Source organism: Mastigoproctus giganteus, chromosome 6, assembly GCF_048544385.1.
Source record: "Mastigoproctus giganteus isolate SK-2022 chromosome 6, ASM4854438v1, whole genome shotgun sequence".
Classification (NCBI taxonomy): domain Eukaryota; kingdom Metazoa; phylum Arthropoda; class Arachnida; order Uropygi; family Thelyphonidae; genus Mastigoproctus; species Mastigoproctus giganteus.
Window position 1 is genome coordinate 75,259,675 of NC_143580.1, and position 18,186 is coordinate 75,277,860.

General features: G+C 39.1%; 1 protein-coding gene across 2 annotated transcripts in view; it reads left to right on the forward strand.

Annotated features, from left to right (window-relative positions):
* The window catches only part of LOC150084414 (regulating synaptic membrane exocytosis protein 2-like), a 547,165-nt gene that overhangs the window by 305,335 nt on the left and 223,644 nt on the right, over positions 1–18,186 (forward strand). For both annotated transcript variants that reach the window (XM_090376052.1, XM_090376053.1), the window contains exon 4: positions 13,526–13,794. In XM_090376052.1, coding sequence (XP_090232178.1) covers positions 13,526–13,794 — 269 coding nt within the window. The remainder of the gene's footprint in view (positions 1–13,525; positions 13,795–18,186) is intronic.

Below are 18,186 nucleotides of genomic sequence, written 5' to 3' on the forward strand. Positions count from 1 at the left end.
ATATAAAGAAAAATAGCAAAGACTTCTTTACTTATCTAAATACTAGAAGGAAGGGGATGACAAATTGGTCCACTTGATATCGATGGTTCGACTGTTTATGATCCTGCTCAGGTTGCTGACAAACTAAATGAGTATTTTGCACCCACATTCACACATGAGGAATTCTGTAAGGAAGTGGATGCCAGGAGTTCATCAAACTGTCATAGGGAACTAAATAATTTTGTAATAACCGAGAGGAAAGTGGAGGAGAAACTGTTGAATTAAACACAAGAAAGATACCCTTGAGAGCATTGTGACAGAAACTTTGGATTCAGAGGATGTCTCGGCGGACTGGAGACGTGAGAATGTATCCTCAATTCACAAAATAGAATAAAAGGTTGACAGCAGTAATTAAAGACCACATAATTTAACTTTGTTCAGAGAAAATAATGTTATAGTCAGTGGTTAAAGAAGTAATGCAGGGTCATCTAAACCAGACTGCAATAATGCTTCAGAAACAGCATGGGTTTGTTAAGGGAAATTTTGTCTGACTAACGTCAATGGATCCCACGATGTGATGACACTGGATGCGAAAAATATACAGTACTTTGATATCATATACTTGGATTTCAGTAAACATTTTGATAATGTTGTTCATAAAAGACTGATGTACAAATTGGAGCAGCATACCAATGAAAGAAATTTGCTACTATGGCTAAAGGTATGTTTTTAAGTGGTAGGAGACACAGATCAATGGACATTGCTTCTGGACTAACGTTATTGATGGAGTTCCCCAGGGTTTGGCGTTGGGCCCATTATTGTTTTTTATATTTATCAATGATATTGATGAAGGCATATCAGGCTTAATATCCAAGTTTTTAGATTATACAAATGTTGACAAGATGGTTAATGACAGTATGCTACTGTAACAGGATCTAGAAAATTAAGGCAGATGGGTTAAAAAATGGCATCTGAAGTTTCACGTTGACAAATGGCAAATACTGCATATGGGTAGCAGTAATCCCTAGAGTAATGTACAAACTGTGTGGTACTACACTCATGTTAGTGGAAAATGAAAAACAACCGGGGATAACTGTGCAGTCAGATATGAAGTTCTCTGAACAGTGCAGACAGAGACCCAGGACAGCTCAAGGGGTTTTGTCGTTAACATACAGGAATTTTGCTAGCAGGGATCTAGGGAGGTGATTATACAAATCTATAAGGCAATGGTCATATCACACCTTGAGTACTGAATACAGATCTGGAGGCCTCATGATAGGATGTAGAGTTGCTGGAACGAGAACAGAGAAGGGCAACGAGATCGATGACTGGAACTGATCTCGGAGTTGCGGGAAACTATTTATTAAATCCGTTCATTTTTGTAGCAAGTGTTTACTTTCACCCCTGTCACACAGCCGACCAGCTAGAAGGCTGTACAAAAATGCAAGATTGCAATTATTTTATAATATTTACACAAGCGCGTATATTTACAATATTATTTACAAAATTAGCATTAGCATTAGTAGAGGCATATGATGCAAGAAAGCAAGCTTATTCAGCATCAGCCAAAAACAAACAAAAAAAAACCCTCTCCCATTTCACCCCTCCGTTCGTTCGAAATACCTGTCCAGTTGAGCTTTAAATTTGTTTAGGCTATCAACTTCAACAACAAGTGATGGAAGTCGGTTCCACCAACCAACCACCCGCTGGCCAAAGGCAAATTTCCGCACATCTATCCGACATCCGTCCTTCCTCAATTTGAATTTATGCCCTCTGAGGTGATTATTCTGAGAAAGATGAAGAATCCCATTGGCATTGAGCATGCTCAAACCATTCAAAGCCTTATACACCTCTATCAGATCACCTCGCCGGTGCCTAGTCTCCAGACTCTGTAATTTGCAAAACTTAAGCCTTTCTTCGTAAGAGCAACCCTTTGTTCCATTTACTAATCTTGTTGCCCTTCTCTGTACCCGTTCCAGCAGCTCTACATCCTTCTTGAAATGAGGCCTCCAGACCTGTATACAGTACTCAAGATGTGGCCTAACCATTGCCTTATACAAGGGAATAATCACCTCCTTATCCCTGCTAGAAAAATTCCTCTATATCATTGACAAGACACCATGAGCTACTCTTGCAGCTCGTCTGCACTGCTCAGAGAACTTCATATCTGCCTGCACAATTACCCCCAGGTCCTTTTCATTCTCCACCACTGTCAGTTTAGTACCGCAGAGTTGATACATTGCTCTGGGGTTACTGTTACCCATATGTAGTACTTTACATTTGTCAATGTTAAACTTCATTTGCCACCTCTCAGCCCATCTGTTCAACCTTTCCAGATCCTGTTGCAGCAGCATAGCGTCAGTAGTGTCCTTAACGACCCTGCCAACCTTTGTATCATCTGCAAACTTAGGCATTAAACTTGATATCCCATCATCAATATCATTCAGAAACACCGAAAACAACAATGGACCCAACACTGAACCTTGAGGAACTCCACTAATAACATTAGTCCACGTTGAGCAGTGTCCATTGATTACCACTCTGTCTTCTGCCACTCAACCATCCCCTTATCCATAGCAGCAATTTGCCTCCAATGCCACACTGCTCCAATTTGTGCAGCAGTCTTCCATGTGCAACAGTATCAAAAGCCTTTCTAAGATCCAAATATATAATATCAAAGTTATTCCCTGCATCCAGTTCTTTTGTGACTACATCATAGTATCCAATCAAATTGGTCAGGCAAGACCTGCCCTTAACAAAACCATGCTGCGTCTGAGCTATAACTGAATTCTTGTCTAGATGATCCTGCAGTGCTTCTTTAACCAGTGCCTCCATTAATTTACCTGGAACAGAAGTTAAATTAACAGGTCTATAATTACTTGTGTCAGCCTTTGATCCTCCTTTGTGAATTGGGGTTACATTTGCACATCTCCAGTCTATGGGTACCTCCCCTGAGTCCAAAGAAGCTCTCATAATTATGGCTAGGGGTTTGCATACTTCCTTTGCTGCCTCCTTTAATATAACTGGATAGATCCCATCCACCCCAGGTGCCTTTTTTATGTTTATCCTCAACAATCTCTCCTCCACTTTCCTCTCAGTTATTACAAAATCATCCAGCTCACTGCCAATGTTTACTTTACCTACATCATTCTCCTTCCTGAATAACTCCTCATGCGTGAATGTAGATGCAAAATACACGTTTAGATTGTTAGCCACCTGAGCAGGATCCTCAACTGTTGAACCATCAATATCCAGTGGACCAATCTGATTCATCCCTTTCCTTCTCGAATTCAAGTATGTAAAGAACTCCTTTCTGTTTTTCTTTGCATCCTTTGCCAAGGATTTTTTCGTAGTCTGCCTTTGCCTGCCTAATCTCCTTTGTGACTTGGTTACAGACCAACTTATATCTATCATAGGCTTCCATGTCACCCATTAATTTGTATGTATCCCATGCATTTTTCTTCTCTGCCACATGTCTCATTAGTCCATCTGACAACCATTTAGGCCTAAACCTTGAACAATATTTCTTAGTTGGTATGTAAAGCCTGGTAGCCACCAAGATTAGTTCCTTGAATGCTTCCCATTTTGAGTTTGCTGTTGGTAACATCATCAGTTGGTCCCACTGTATAGAATTTAAATACTGTCTCAGACCATCATATTCGCCTTTACGAAAACAAAAACCCTTCCCTTTACCTCTGATGGTAGTTACCTCCTTGAGTAAATCCCACTTCAACACACTGTGATCACTGCCACCTAGTGGTTCATTTATCTGCAGGTTCTTAATGCATGAAGAATCACTACTGAAAATCAGATCAAGAGTATTGCTCCCTCTTGTTGCCTCACGAACATGCTGATGTAGAAAACAATCATCCACAAAAGCCTTGCTAGTGTGCGAGTGACCAAACCACAAATTCCAGTCAATATCTGGGAAATTAAAATCCCCCATTATAAGACTCTCTGATTTACTGGCCCACTCTATTTCCCTGTACAATATATTATTATACTCATCAGAGTCATTAGGCCTATAGCACACTCCTACTCTCAATTTTGATTTCCCTATGCTTATGTCACACCAAACTGACTCGACACTGCCCTGTCCATCGATGTCAACTGGCTTCACTTCCTTTGACTTTATGTGTTTCTTAATTAATAGCATAACCCCTCCTCCCCTCCTGTCCTGTCTATCCTTTCAATATACATTGTATTCCCCAAATTCCAGTTCCGCATTACTTATATCTGTGTGACACCACGTCTCTGATATCCCAACAATATCTGCCTTTGATGTTTTGAGCAATACCTCAAATTCATCAAATTTATTTACCAAACTCCTAGCATTGGTGTACACGCAGGTATACATGCACCTGTTTCTATTCTTAGCTACCCTAACACAACCCAAGTGTTTACTTGTAACGCAATGACTACCAGCAGTCTCTGAAATATCCTGCATCTTGTTTTTCAGACTTCTGCTCATTTGAATAGAAGCAGTGCAAGAATCACTTCCACCTCTGCCAGTGGCTACTGTTAATCTATTAGTCCTTGTATCCCCCCCAACTAGCAGTTTTCCGACCCACCTAACACTGCCTCAACAGCATCAGCAAAAATTCTTGCACCCTTTCTATTTAAGTGTATCCCATCCCTGTAGAAGCAATCTCTCCTGTTAACAAGTACAGTCCAGGCTGAAAAAAATTCTACCCCTTGAGCCTTGCGCAATCCCTCCAGGGCCGAATTGATCGACAAGGCTCTCATCATATACTCCCTACTATCGTGTCTGGGCAGAATTGCAGACACTTTCAAGTTCAACCCTAATTCACGGCTTTTTTTCAACAGTGACCTGTACTTGCTAAGTAATTCCGCCGGTCTCCTACTCTTAATATCATTAGTGCCAACGTGTACAACTATATCACCTTTTGTGCCCTTAAAAGATGATATCCGCTCTACAACGTCATCAACCTTTGCCCCTGGCAGACATACCCTGGTCCTATTCCACCTATCCTTTTTACAAAGCATGTTCCCCGTTTCCCTGACAATAGAGTCACCAACAACTACTAGTTCCTGTGGGACCAGCGCATTCTGCCTAGGGGGCTGCCCCTGTGTTGCCTGATGACCAAGTGCAAGCTCTGGCGTTGATGTGGGCAGCTGAGAGCTTGATGGGCCCCTCAATTTATTTCCTTCGAGGGCATCCACCCTGTCCTTCAAGGTCTCATAAAGGCCCATAACAACGCTGAGTTGTCGCCTGATTTCCTTGCACTCCTTACATCGTGCACACACACAAAGACATCCCCCTTGGCAGTATCATGTCCCGTACCCGACTGCTCCGCAAACATCAAGCAAACAGTGCATTTTAATAGACTGTGATTCAGAGGGCAACTGCCCCCCTCAGTCCTCCCCTGAACCACAGCACTCCCATTAGCTTGAGCCTTTTGCTTTGCTGCTCTGGTCAGAGTCATGATTCCAATTTAATTCAATAAAATTTAAAACAAAAATTAAATCCTTAAATTATATCCCAAAACAGTTATGTTATATATATATATATATATATATTTTTTTTTTTTTCGGTATCTAGTGTTCCCTTTATACAACTTCCGTATCATGTGTACCACTATAGTTATGTATTAATTATTTGTTACGATTAAGTCGTTATATATATATAGAATTAAAAATACAATTTAATTGACAATAAAGTTTATCAAGATTAATAGATTTACTGATTAATTGACAATATTATATTATGCAGTATACTACACTAAGCTTATGCTATCGTGTAAAAATGGCGGGAATTCACGAACGGTATTTCTACGGAATCGTAAGTATTGATTAGCTTCGAAATCTCGCTATCTCAATTTAGAATAAACTAAGGATCCTGACTAGGTCTATAATCTACTTATAGAAGATAATTTGATATAACAATTGGTTAATAAATCGACTAAATTTGGTTAAAAGACCTCTCGTTCAATTTGTGACACGTGGATTTGATACCGTTACCGATACTAAGTAATATCTACGAAATCTGTGTCTAAGTTAAACTTTAAACTAAGTATCGTAACTAGGAATATAAGCTACGGGAATTCACGAACGGTATTTCTACGGACTCGTAAGTATTGATTAGCTTCGAAATCTCGCTATCTCAATTTAGAATAAACTAAGGATCCTGACTAGGTCTATAATCTACTTATAGAAGATAATTTGATATAACAATTGGTTAATAAATCGACTAAATTTGGTTAAAAGACCTCTCGTTCAATTTGTGACACGTGGATTTGATACCGTTACCGATACTAAGTAATATCTACGAAATCTGTGTCTAAGTTAAACTTTAAACTAAGTATCGAACTAGTGTCTATGATACCTTGTGAAGCGCCACAAGGTATCATAGACACTAGTGACTCAGAAAATGAAGACCCCTCCTCACAGTCCGCTAGGAAGCTAAATCACTCCTTAGCTCAAATCTTAGGCTGTGACACATGCCCAGAAGAATGTGAACACAAGAAAAAAAGTGACGACCCCCAGGATATTTGTAACATTTTAGACCACACTATAGAAGCGAGCTGTATTGCATTTCAGACAGAAGATAAAAACGAAGCGAAGCACAACCAATTGGCCAACGACATACAGAGGCAGGGAGCCTTACTAGAAGAACTCCTTCTCCCCATTTTCAAAACTCTCCAGGACATCCAAAAGGAAAATCACGAACTAAGAGAGCAAAACATTAAACTAATTGCCAGTCAAAAAGTAATGGATAAGAAACTAGACACCGTCCTAACACAGCTACAACATATTAACAGACGACATAATCAGACAGCTGAAAACTTACGAGCTGGCCCTGCTACCCATCTTAAAGAATCAAATAAAGAGCAAGATACTCGTCTCAGGACTACCCTCCCAGGCGAAATAAAAACAGTATTGCACGAAGCTGTTCCCCGCAGAGAACAGATACGCTCTGAAATTGTAGAAAGTACTGAAAACTACTCCCCGAACAGAAAAAATCCAGACTGCAGAACGGAAAACAGAGCAGTGACAACAGTCGCTAGCACTGCGTTACCCGCAAGTCAACCCTGCATAGATATGAATCGCTGTTCCAACTTAGAGCCATATGCACCGAAACAACCTACCTACGCACAGATGGTTACTCTCCCATCAAAATCAGCTGACCAAAGTCCTACTAAAAGAGAACGCCACCCGCTACCTACCAATCAGCAACATGATGCAACGCGACCAAACGGAGATCCTATGCATAAAATCCCTGTTTCCTCGCCGAGGTTACCCACAGGATATCGTCCTTGTCTTGCCGAAAAGTACAACATCACTTCGGTTCAAACGAGAGGGAAAATATTTGTGTCGCGAATCAACCCCAATATTACTCCTGGTGTCATCAGAGAAATGTGTGTTGAGGGAATTGGTATCGATGTTGAGGTACGTCAAGTACGAACCAGACACCCTGCCTACTCCTCCTTCACCATCTCTTGCCCCATTAATTGTGAAGCCCAACTACTGAACAGAAACATATGGCCCAGTGGCACCCTCGTTAAAAGATACAGAGAGCAATCGACAAGGCCCACAACTAGTGCAGTGAACACCCTGGCAAAACAATAGCAATTAACGAACACCTCGCCAGTCTTCAAAGAAGATACAAAAGTCTCCATTTTCCTACAAAATGTTCGCAGCATATCCAATAAACTCCACACCTTGCAGAGCCTTCTAATCAATGCAGAACACTCATTTATCTGTCTGACAGAAACGTGGCTCCAAAATAATAAGCAGCTGAACGCTCTGGCAGACAATTTAGGCTACAAGTGCATCGGTAGAGGGAGAGAAATCAAAAGGGGCGGAGGAGTAATGATGCTATATAAAACCGACTTCCAGATTGGGAAAGAACAAAGCTCTAATTCAGATAACTTCGAAGCTGTTATCGCCACATTCTCTGGTGAGAACAGCAAGGTACAGCTTTGTCTTATCTACATGCCACCAGAACATACGAGGGAGATCAGAAATGAGTTCTTTACCTGGCTGGTATCAAACTTAGACGTAAATATTGAGACAATCATCTTAGGAGATCTGAATATGCCGTTACCGAGGAATAAAGATGCAAAAGCAGAGCTAGACGCCACAGTAGAAGCACTCGGAATGAAACAATTAACAACACCTGCGACAAGAGGATTACAGTGCTTGGATTTAATTTATTACAACGTGCAAGATGTTAACTTAATAGACAACTCCTTACAGTTTTCCTCCGACCACTCTGCGCTTTCAATGGAAGTTGCTCTTCGAAGACAGATTGCCGGTCAGAACTGCGACACACATCAGAGTAATGAATCAAATTTGATATTTTCCACAAAATATATCAAATGCGAGGTCATATTGCAATGCTTAGCGCAATATAACTTTCAAAGTCTACATAAGATGTCCACTGAAGAAGCCATAGACGAGATTTCGAGGTTACTCTTGCAGATCGCCCGTCTAGGAGCAGCAAAAGTATTAAAGATCTCCGACAGAGCGAACTCTTGGTTCACTCCACAAGTAAAAGTTATGTTTAAAAAGAAGCAAAAGCTCTACCGAAAGTGGAAAAGAACTGGGCACCCGACTGATCGGACTATATACAAACGCGAAAGGGCACAGTTCATTCGACTGAAAAGACAAGCATACTTTGAGGTTATGAAGGAAAAATTAAAAAAGGGAAAGAGAATAGTTAGCAAGAAAAAGAACAAAAAAGAAATGACGGACCAGCTGTTCAGAGAGTGGACAGAAGTCACATTCGGAAAACCTTTGAATGAAAAGCAGAAAAATTGTGAGGAAAACATCCGCGAGATGCAGAAAATGATTGAAAAACTGACGGATCCCACTGGCACTAACCAAACTAGAGCTAGAAACATATTACGTGAAATTAATATCAGCAGGGAAAACTTAAAGGAGGCTATTAACTCGCTCCCCAGTAAAGCAACGATCGGGCCGGACCAGTTCCCGCTATTCATAATAAAAATATGTAGCGCTTACATAATCGAACCGCTCCACCACCTCTTCCAGCGAATACTAAGTGAGGGGGTTATCCCGGAAAAATGGAAGAGATATTACGTAAAACCAGTTCCAAAAATAAGCAATCCTAAAACCAGTAAAGATTTCAGGCCCATCGCAATCGGATGCTCTCTGCAAAAAATATTTGAAAAAGCAATCCTGAGCACCATCAATCAGCACTGCTTTGGGGACAGGCCAGAATACTTACATTCTGTGCTTCCTCGAAGGTCGACTATTACTAATTTAATGGAGACTCTACTCCGAATACAGCTAGCTTTAAACAATAAACAACAGTTGGACATCGTTTTTCTGGATGTTGCAGCAGCCTTCGACAACGTCTCAATCCCAGCTATAACAGTAATCCTCAAGGAGTATTTCCTCATTTCAGGAAGCACTTTAAGCATTCTCACTAACACCCTTCAAGAAAGACAAATTATCGCAATAAACGGGAAACAAACAGCATCTTACTGTATCTCCAGGGGAGTACCTCAAGGGGGCGTATTGTCCGCCACCTTCTTTGCAATAGCACTAGCCCCATTTTTAGCTCAAAACTGTGAACAATTTATTACATATGCTGACGATTTGAAATTTTTTGTAACATCTAAAGAACAAGAAACTGCACCCCATCTATCAGAGGAAGCAAACAAGGCAATCAAGAAGCTGGAAGAATATCTGCACTACATTGGCCTGAAACTTAATGAAAAGAAAACTGCCCAAATGACCTTCACCCACAAAAAGAAGAAAAATGAAATTACGATTTTTGTGAACAATACCAGAATCCAAAATTCCCCCTCACATGTTGACCTTGGCCTTAAGTGGGATGAAGGATTAAACTTCATACCTCACTTCGAACACATTAGGAAAAAGACATACGCAGCACTGTGGAGCACTAGACAAGAACTCACCGGTCTCCGAAGCCCACATCTCATGATCCAATACATCCTTAAATGCGTTACACCGATTCCGTTGTACGCATCGACTATCTGGTCATCAGCCCCTGAGAGTAACATCAAGGCCTTCTTAGGAGTAGAATACTGGCTCCTGAGATGGCTAAACAAGATTGCCGGGAAACCGTTTACCATCTCAAGAGCGGTCTTGTCTGCCAATCTGGACATCACACCCTGGAAGTATATCATCACAACCAGAAACATCTTAACTCTGGCAAAGCTACTAACGGAGAGAATAGATTCGCCGAAAGTGGGAAACGTGATCACTCGCCCTCGGATGATACGACCGAGAATAAACAGGAAAGAACCAAGTCTCAAGTGCCAACTGACTCAATTGGACTCTCTGGGGAGATTTTTCCCAGCAAATACTGTGAATTATTTTAATAATTTAAATATAGATCCAGAGAAACTATGTACAGACAAAATGTATAGGACAGAAATCTTTGGTAATGTGTATCGGCAAGTATAAATATAATAAGAAGACTAATTTAATAATTTATATAATAATATTTAGCATTTAACAACCATTTGCAATTAATTAAATCAACTTAACAATTAATTCATTAACCACTTATTCTGTGTTTTTGCATCTCCAAATTTTGTAAATAAGTTCATGTAAACATGCTTGTAAATACTATAATGTAACCACACCCTCTAGCCACGTGCTGTCTATGGGTGTCTCGAAAGAGAAATAAACAGATAATAATAATAATAATAATAATAATAAATACTCTAGAAAATAAGTTAATATGACAATTTAAACTAATAAAGCAGAAAATAAATCAGGAAAAACTTCTCTGTTTGAAGAGCTTTAAGGAGCAATGTCTGCCCAGGCTAACCTCGCACCCAGACAAATGCAATTATTGACAAAATTAAAATGAGAAATTAGTTAGTCTCATACAAAAGTAAATGTCCAACAGTCATTTCATGTTGGTCATTCCATCTTCTTAATCCGAATATTTACCTCAGAGGGAAACTGTTGTTGTTATTTGGTTTTTAGGAGAATTAGCAACTAAGGCCATACTGCTCCAGGGATATGCAGTGGTCATTCCCTGACCTTTCCGCATCCTCCGTATTTGGTGGTCACGGGCTCGAACCCCGGTCTAATCAAGAAGTGTGTGTGCTACCACTGCTGCTCCTGCCCACCTGGCTACGGAGGCGACGCAGAGGGAAACTACTCGGATAAAGGAGGAAAAATAGAAAGGAGAAAAGGTTTTCCCCTGTCTATAGTTGAACCGAGGTGTGCGCTTCAGAGAGGCTCTTCACTCTGTACTGCTTGCTTTCGGAGTATTTTACATCACTTATTTACACATTCATTTAGGTCACTTATTTACACATTCATTTACGTCACTTATTCGAGCCAATGGTTGAAGAGGGATGCCACTACAAAATGGTAAATATATTGTTGTCATCCACTGAAAGACAATTGCCTCCATAATGTCCACCATCCTCGTGCTCGTGCTTCGCTGTCTAATACATGACCACGCCTGACATCAATTGATGTTCCATTGTAATATCAGCTGATGCAGGGAGCCGATATAGTTTGTATATTTTTAAATAGTTTAATATTTTGTAAATATTTTAAATATTGAATAGTTTGTAAATATTTATTGACAAAATTTAGTCGTGCTCTTTCGGATGCAACAATATTCCTCACGCATTATGGAACCCGAAGCAAAAGGCCTTTTCCTTAGTAACCTATGTAAACGCAGTTAAATAATTGCATAGTGATATTTATTCCAGCTTGAGAATGCCGCGTGATAGGGGGCGGGATAGCTAATGGGGGGAAGAGGGATGCGGGTTACGTGGTACAAGTGGGCGAGACAATTACGTCACTACAAATGCACAGGTAAATAATTACCTAGGCCATTTCCTGATTAGATATTGATCAGTGCGTTTCGACAGGCGTGTGTTTTACGTAAAAAAGATTTGACTTAATTCGTCATACCTCTATATTTTACATAGAAAAGCGTGCGCGTGGACTTGGCGAGCGAAACCCCCTAGTTATTATTATTATTATTATTATTATTATTATTATTATTATTATAAAGCTTCAGTTCTGCAAATTGCAGCGTATGGAGACTAGGCACCTGCGAGGTGATTAAGACGTTGATTAGTTTGAGCAAGACCAATGCTGATGGGATTCTTCCATGTGCTCAGATTACGCACCCACATGGGGGGCATCAATTGAAATTGAGGAAGTACGGTTGCAGAATATATGGTTTTACTTTAGCCAGCGGGTGATTGATTATTGGAAAAAACTTCGATATGTTGTTGTGGAAATTGATAGCTTAAATAAATTCAAGGAAGAACTAAACCAGAGGTTCCCAAAGTCTCTAGGCTCACGGCGCCCTTAGTGTCCCAGTAATTTTTTCACGGCACCTAGGCGAAAAGAAATACTTAACACAGTGGTTTTAGAACTTTTAATATATACCTATATAATAATTTTATTCTTAATATAGAGATACTAAATAACAATTATAGTTCACCGCAAAATTAAAAAGATACGGTACATGGATACCATACACTTTTCTATAATGAAAAATATATACAAATTTAAAAAATAATAATAATAACGTTAGGTAACTTAAAGAACCCCAAGAACGTTGTTGCGGCATCCCGGTTGAAAACCACTGAACTAAACAAACTATTGGAGGAAATGGATAGGTGAAATAGAAAGGTTTTCTTTTGTTGGCTGATGCTGTTTAAGCTTGCTTTCTTGACTGATAGGAATTTTTATAGGCCTTTTTAACAACTTCGCTGAGTTAATCCATCTCAAGTGAGGACATGCTTTCATTTTTATCCCGCGTCCAGAAACAGGCAAATCGACAACAAAATACACACAATTTACAGGCATAATATATACGGTGCAATATGGTCTACCTTGCTGATGTGCTTGGAACGCAACAACAATGTAATAAGCACTCTTCCTATATTGTATGTACTGCTGTAGGTAGGCCCTATCACCCTAAACGCTTTCTGCTGTCCTTACCAGTTACCCAACTGTTGAGGGTGGGTTAAATGCCTCTGCAGAGGTGCTTCTGTCCCCTGTTCTTGGTGGAAGTCTTCCATTCATCCATCTCTTTTTGTCTTCACAAAAACTTAACTATCACCCCTGCGTTCTCTTCCAACAAAAACTTCTCTATTATTTATTTTTATTTATTTTTTTATTATTTTCTTTCTTTATTTATTTTTAATTTCATTTTTTTGGCTCTGCCTAGAAGCTCAGGCAACGCCAGATTTCGCTCCACGAGAGCAACTATTCCCTACGACGTGGCCCGTCTTTCCGCACCTGGTACGGTAACTAGGCGTTGGTTGTTCCACCGGCCCCTGGGCTACGAGACCAGATGAACAACATAACTCTACATCATACTATAGAAACCATATATCACCCACACTATCTGGCCTTTACGAGATGCTGTACTGAACTGAAGAGAACTGATCGCGGAGTGATCCTGATCACTCTGAACTATGTATGACTTAACATCCGTTTTTATCTTATAATATCAATCTTTATAAATAACCCAAGGATTTATTATCATTATTATTAATACAGTTATGTTGCTGTTAACCTTAATGTTCTGCATTTCTAGGAGAACCTAATAATTATAGATACACGAAGAGACAGGAAGGTGGAGGGGTGCGAAAAAATTACACGCAGCGTGAATCAACAATTCCGTACGATGATCGTGACATCTGGGACCATGGTAACAACAGAGCACTCAAGAAAACTGTTCGCTTCAATCGAGACAATGGAGGCGAGCCATACTGGGGAGACTTGATATGGCCAGATCAACAAACGAAAGACTCGGGAATTGATACGAGCAGCAGTGCCACGTTGAATGAAGAAACTAATCATAAGGTATCATTTTCTTTTAGCATCTGACCGAGTATATAATTTATAAAGCTAAATCTAGTAGTTGCACTTTATTTATTTATTTATTTATTTATTTAAATATATATATATATATATATATATATATATATAAGGTTTCAGTTGATGAAAAAAGTTAATGTTAGGTATGACAGATGCACCTAAAAGTGCAAGGCAGCATTAAAGGATGCAAAAGTATATATAAGTATGTATGAATAGTTAAGTATGCATAGATGGAGTTTAAAATTACAAAGTGCCAATGACTAGAAGAGTAAGGATAGTAGAAAAAGAAGTATAGTAGATAGGTGAAAGAATGTTAATATCCTAAAAGTTATGATGTGTGTGTGTATACATATATATAGGGTGTCTCAAAAATACAAGGCATAACTTCAGGAATGAGTTCCTCATATGTAGACAATAAAAATATTTTATATCAACATAGTTCCGGAAATGCTTGGTTTAAGAGTTTTGAAGGTCTGTCTATGACACTTAACTGTTTACATCACCTTATAGTAATTGTTCAAAATGTCCACCTTCTGCCTGAATACAGGCCTCACATCGACGTCTCATGGACTCGCGAAGACGATGGCAAATTCCTGGCATGTTTCGTATTGTCTCACAACCCGCCACAATTCGATTGCGGAGAGTTTCCACATCAGCTACCGGAGTCGAATACATCAATGACTTTAAATGGCGCCACAAGAAGAAATTTAGTGGATTTAAATCAGTGAGTGCGGAGGCCAGGCAGCTGGTCCACCCTTCTACTTCAGGAGTCATAGATCTTGGTCGTCCTCTGTCGGCAGCACGAGGTGTAAAGGTCCCATGTTCACAAAGGCGGTGATGGATACCTTCAAACGTTTTTCCTGTCTGGACATCTTCGTTCTGGGAACTTTCGTGGTACAAACGACGAGCCTCCAGACCATTGCCATCCGCCAAACCGTACATAAAGTGCATATCCGCTTGCTCCTGATTTGAGTACATGGTCGGAATGGAAAACCACCAGATTCTGTCAGTACCTTGTGATGAAGGGAATCACCTGCAGGAGATGAGACATTCCGGTTAATAACTCGGGAACCAAGCATTTCCGGAACTATGTTGATATAAAATATTTTTGTCTACATATGAGGAACTCCTTCCTGAAGTTATGCCGTGTATTTTTGAGACACTCTGTGTGTATATATATATATATATATATATAAGTTAAAAAATTAGAAATAAATAAATAATAATATACTAAATTATATTGTCGTATATCGCGCAATCCTGGAGTCGGCTTCAGGTGACAACCACCAGAATTGCACAAGACGACAATATAGCTCTTATTTATTTTTATTTACAAATAAATGTATATATAAATATAGCTCTTATTTACTTATTTCTATTTTTTTAACTTTCATCTATTTTCTCTTTCCTCTGCATGCTTTTACTTACTTATTATACTATTATGGTTGTTACGTTCTTTGTTCTATCAGTTACATTTATCCATAAACAATTTTAACTTTTTTCTTACTCCTTCTCTTTTTCATTTAATCTTTACAGTTGTATTTAAATTGCTTTGCCTTAATTTTGCGTTTGCTACCTTGGATTGCATCCATATCTCTTTTCTTCTTCTTCTCCTTTATTGTTATTATTTACTTGATGACTATGGTTTCACGACATATCAACAATAATATATTACATGGGCAGAGTATTAAATTTGATCCCAGTTTCTGTTGCTCTGGACAGTATCCTGTCTCAAGATGTTAATTCTTTACATATTCATAATACAAACAATATTCAAAAAGCGAATCAGCATCTAATGTGCCCTAACTTTCATGGCATTTATACTACCTCTCTATATAACTCTGATCTTAACTTTAATACTTACAGCAATAAACTGTCTTACTTGTCCTAGCATGCATCCACAGCACTATTCTGAAAACCCATCCGCTCATATTTTCTGTAAATTATCTAATGTTATTTACCTCATTACTTGCCGTACATGCAATATGTATGTGGGATAGACCAGTAATAAATTACACCTCAGGTTTTACCTACGTAGATCTGACATTGATAACTATGGCAAACGTAAAAATACGGATAAAATTAATAATAGTACAAAACGTGATATTGAATACGAGAATTTTCAGTTACATATGTTTACGAATATTTATATCTTTGTACTTGCACTTATTCAGGATACTTCTAGGTTAAGGCATGAGGAACTCTATATTAAAATTTAAACTCTAATACCCTATGGGCTTAATAATAAATTTGATCAAAATTTATTACTAATCACATCATGGACATATGTATTTATGACAAATTTCAATTGGTTAAATTTTCAGTCAAACCACGAGTTATTAGATCATACAATAAACCTAAGCATAATTTTAATATTAAAGGTAAAAGCTTATATATAGTAAGTAATTTTTTCATCAGTTCAAGATTGGGACGATGGTATTGTAGATCTATATTCGATATATAATATACTTTTCTGTATCAAACACAGCATTCTTAAACAACCTAGAAACCTTCCGTCTGATCAACGATCGCCAGTATGGATTCCGTCAGTGTCGATCCACTGGTGATATTCTGGCTTATCTTACCCATTTATGGATAATTCAATGGAAAGGTTCGGTGAAACACAAGTAATTGCTCTTGACATCTCAAAGGCTTTTGATCGTGTTTGGCATAAAGGTCTTCAAAACAAGCTTCCATCTTATGATTTGCCAACTGTTTTTAGTAATTGGTTATCCAGTTTTCTCTCTGATCGCTCACTGAGGGTAATGGTAGATGGCTCTCTGTCTTCTAACTTCTCCACTAATGCCGGTGTCCACCAAGGTTCAGTTCTTTTCCCCACTCTTTTCCTCTTGTATATTAATGACCTTCTTCCATTGACTGGAAATCCTATCCATAGTTTTGCCGATGTGGCACATTGCATTCCACTTTCCATTTTGAGAAACCTTGTCCTGTTCAATCAGCTTCAACTTCTCGAAAATCTGCTACCAATTCCTTAAATGCCGATCTTCAGGTAATTCTCCAGTGGGGCAAAGACAACTTAGGTGATTTCAACCCTTCTAAAACTCAGTCTTGTCTTATATCTCGCAAAAAGGATTCTTCTGCTCCTATGCTTATCTTTAGTGACACTCCGATTTCTAGGCAAAATGATATATCTCTTTTGGGGATTACCCTGACTTCTAATCTCTCTTGGCACAAGCACATTACAAACATTGCTTCCTCTGCATCTAAAAAACTTGGTTTTCTCTTTCGCTCTCGGCGTTACTTTTCTTCCAAACAGCTGCTCACTCTGTATAAATCGCAAATCCGCCCTGCCATGGAATATTGTTCCCACATCTGGGGTGGTGCCCCCAAAACCTCTCTCAAGCTTCTTTATTCCATTCAGAAGAGGGCAGTTAAGTAAATTAATGATTCATCTCTAACAGAGTCTCTCCACTCGCTTTCTCATAAACGCACTGTTTCTGCTGCATACCTCTTCTACAGATACTTCCATGGGCACTGTTCTTCTGAATTGGCTTCTATAATACCTGCTCTCTCTTTCAAAACAGTCCAAACACGTGCCGCCACCAGCCAACATCTATTTACTGTTGAACTTTAAACCCACAGAACCAACTTTTCATCTTCCTCATTTATTCATTCAACTGCCTTTTTCTGGAATAACCTTCCTTCCTATGTATTTCCTGAAAATTACAAGCTACAGAAGTTCAAGTCCAATGTCAACAAATATCTTCTTTTGTCTTCTCAACCTCCAACCCAAGCACGGTACTAAGTACTATAGGTTCTTTTATGTGAACCCCAAACACGAGAGGTTAATACCTCTCGTGTTTGGGGTTCACATAAAAAAAAATAATAATAATAACATTATGATGTACATGATTCAATTGTGCAGAATGTGTAAATAAGCCAAACTCAAGCTATTATACATATATTAGGGCCACCCATTTCTTATATATGCCCATATATGTATTATGTCTTTAAATTTTGTTTTCTCTGGTCGATCTGCCTGTTTTACTGGACAAAAAACTCGAGTTTCTGGGGGGGGGGGGAAACATTGCTATCTACGCCTGAGACTGAGTAACTCAGCCACGGAGTGAAAAAAGCCCATTAAAGTTCCTCGCGTTACCGACAGGATTCGAATAGGGTCTTTCCACCCGGTGGGGGAGGAGGGTGACGATACCACTGTGCTACACGCGCAGGCTGTGTAAATGAGACAGCGAAATGGATGATTAACACTAAAGAAAATACAGACTGCATAAATGAGAACTTACCTAATATGAAGTGAATTAAACAAACGCAACGCGTAAGAGAAAGTGAACTGATAAACGATGTCGACAGTACAGCAAAGAATGTGCATAAAATTTTTAATAATTTTGAAAAAAT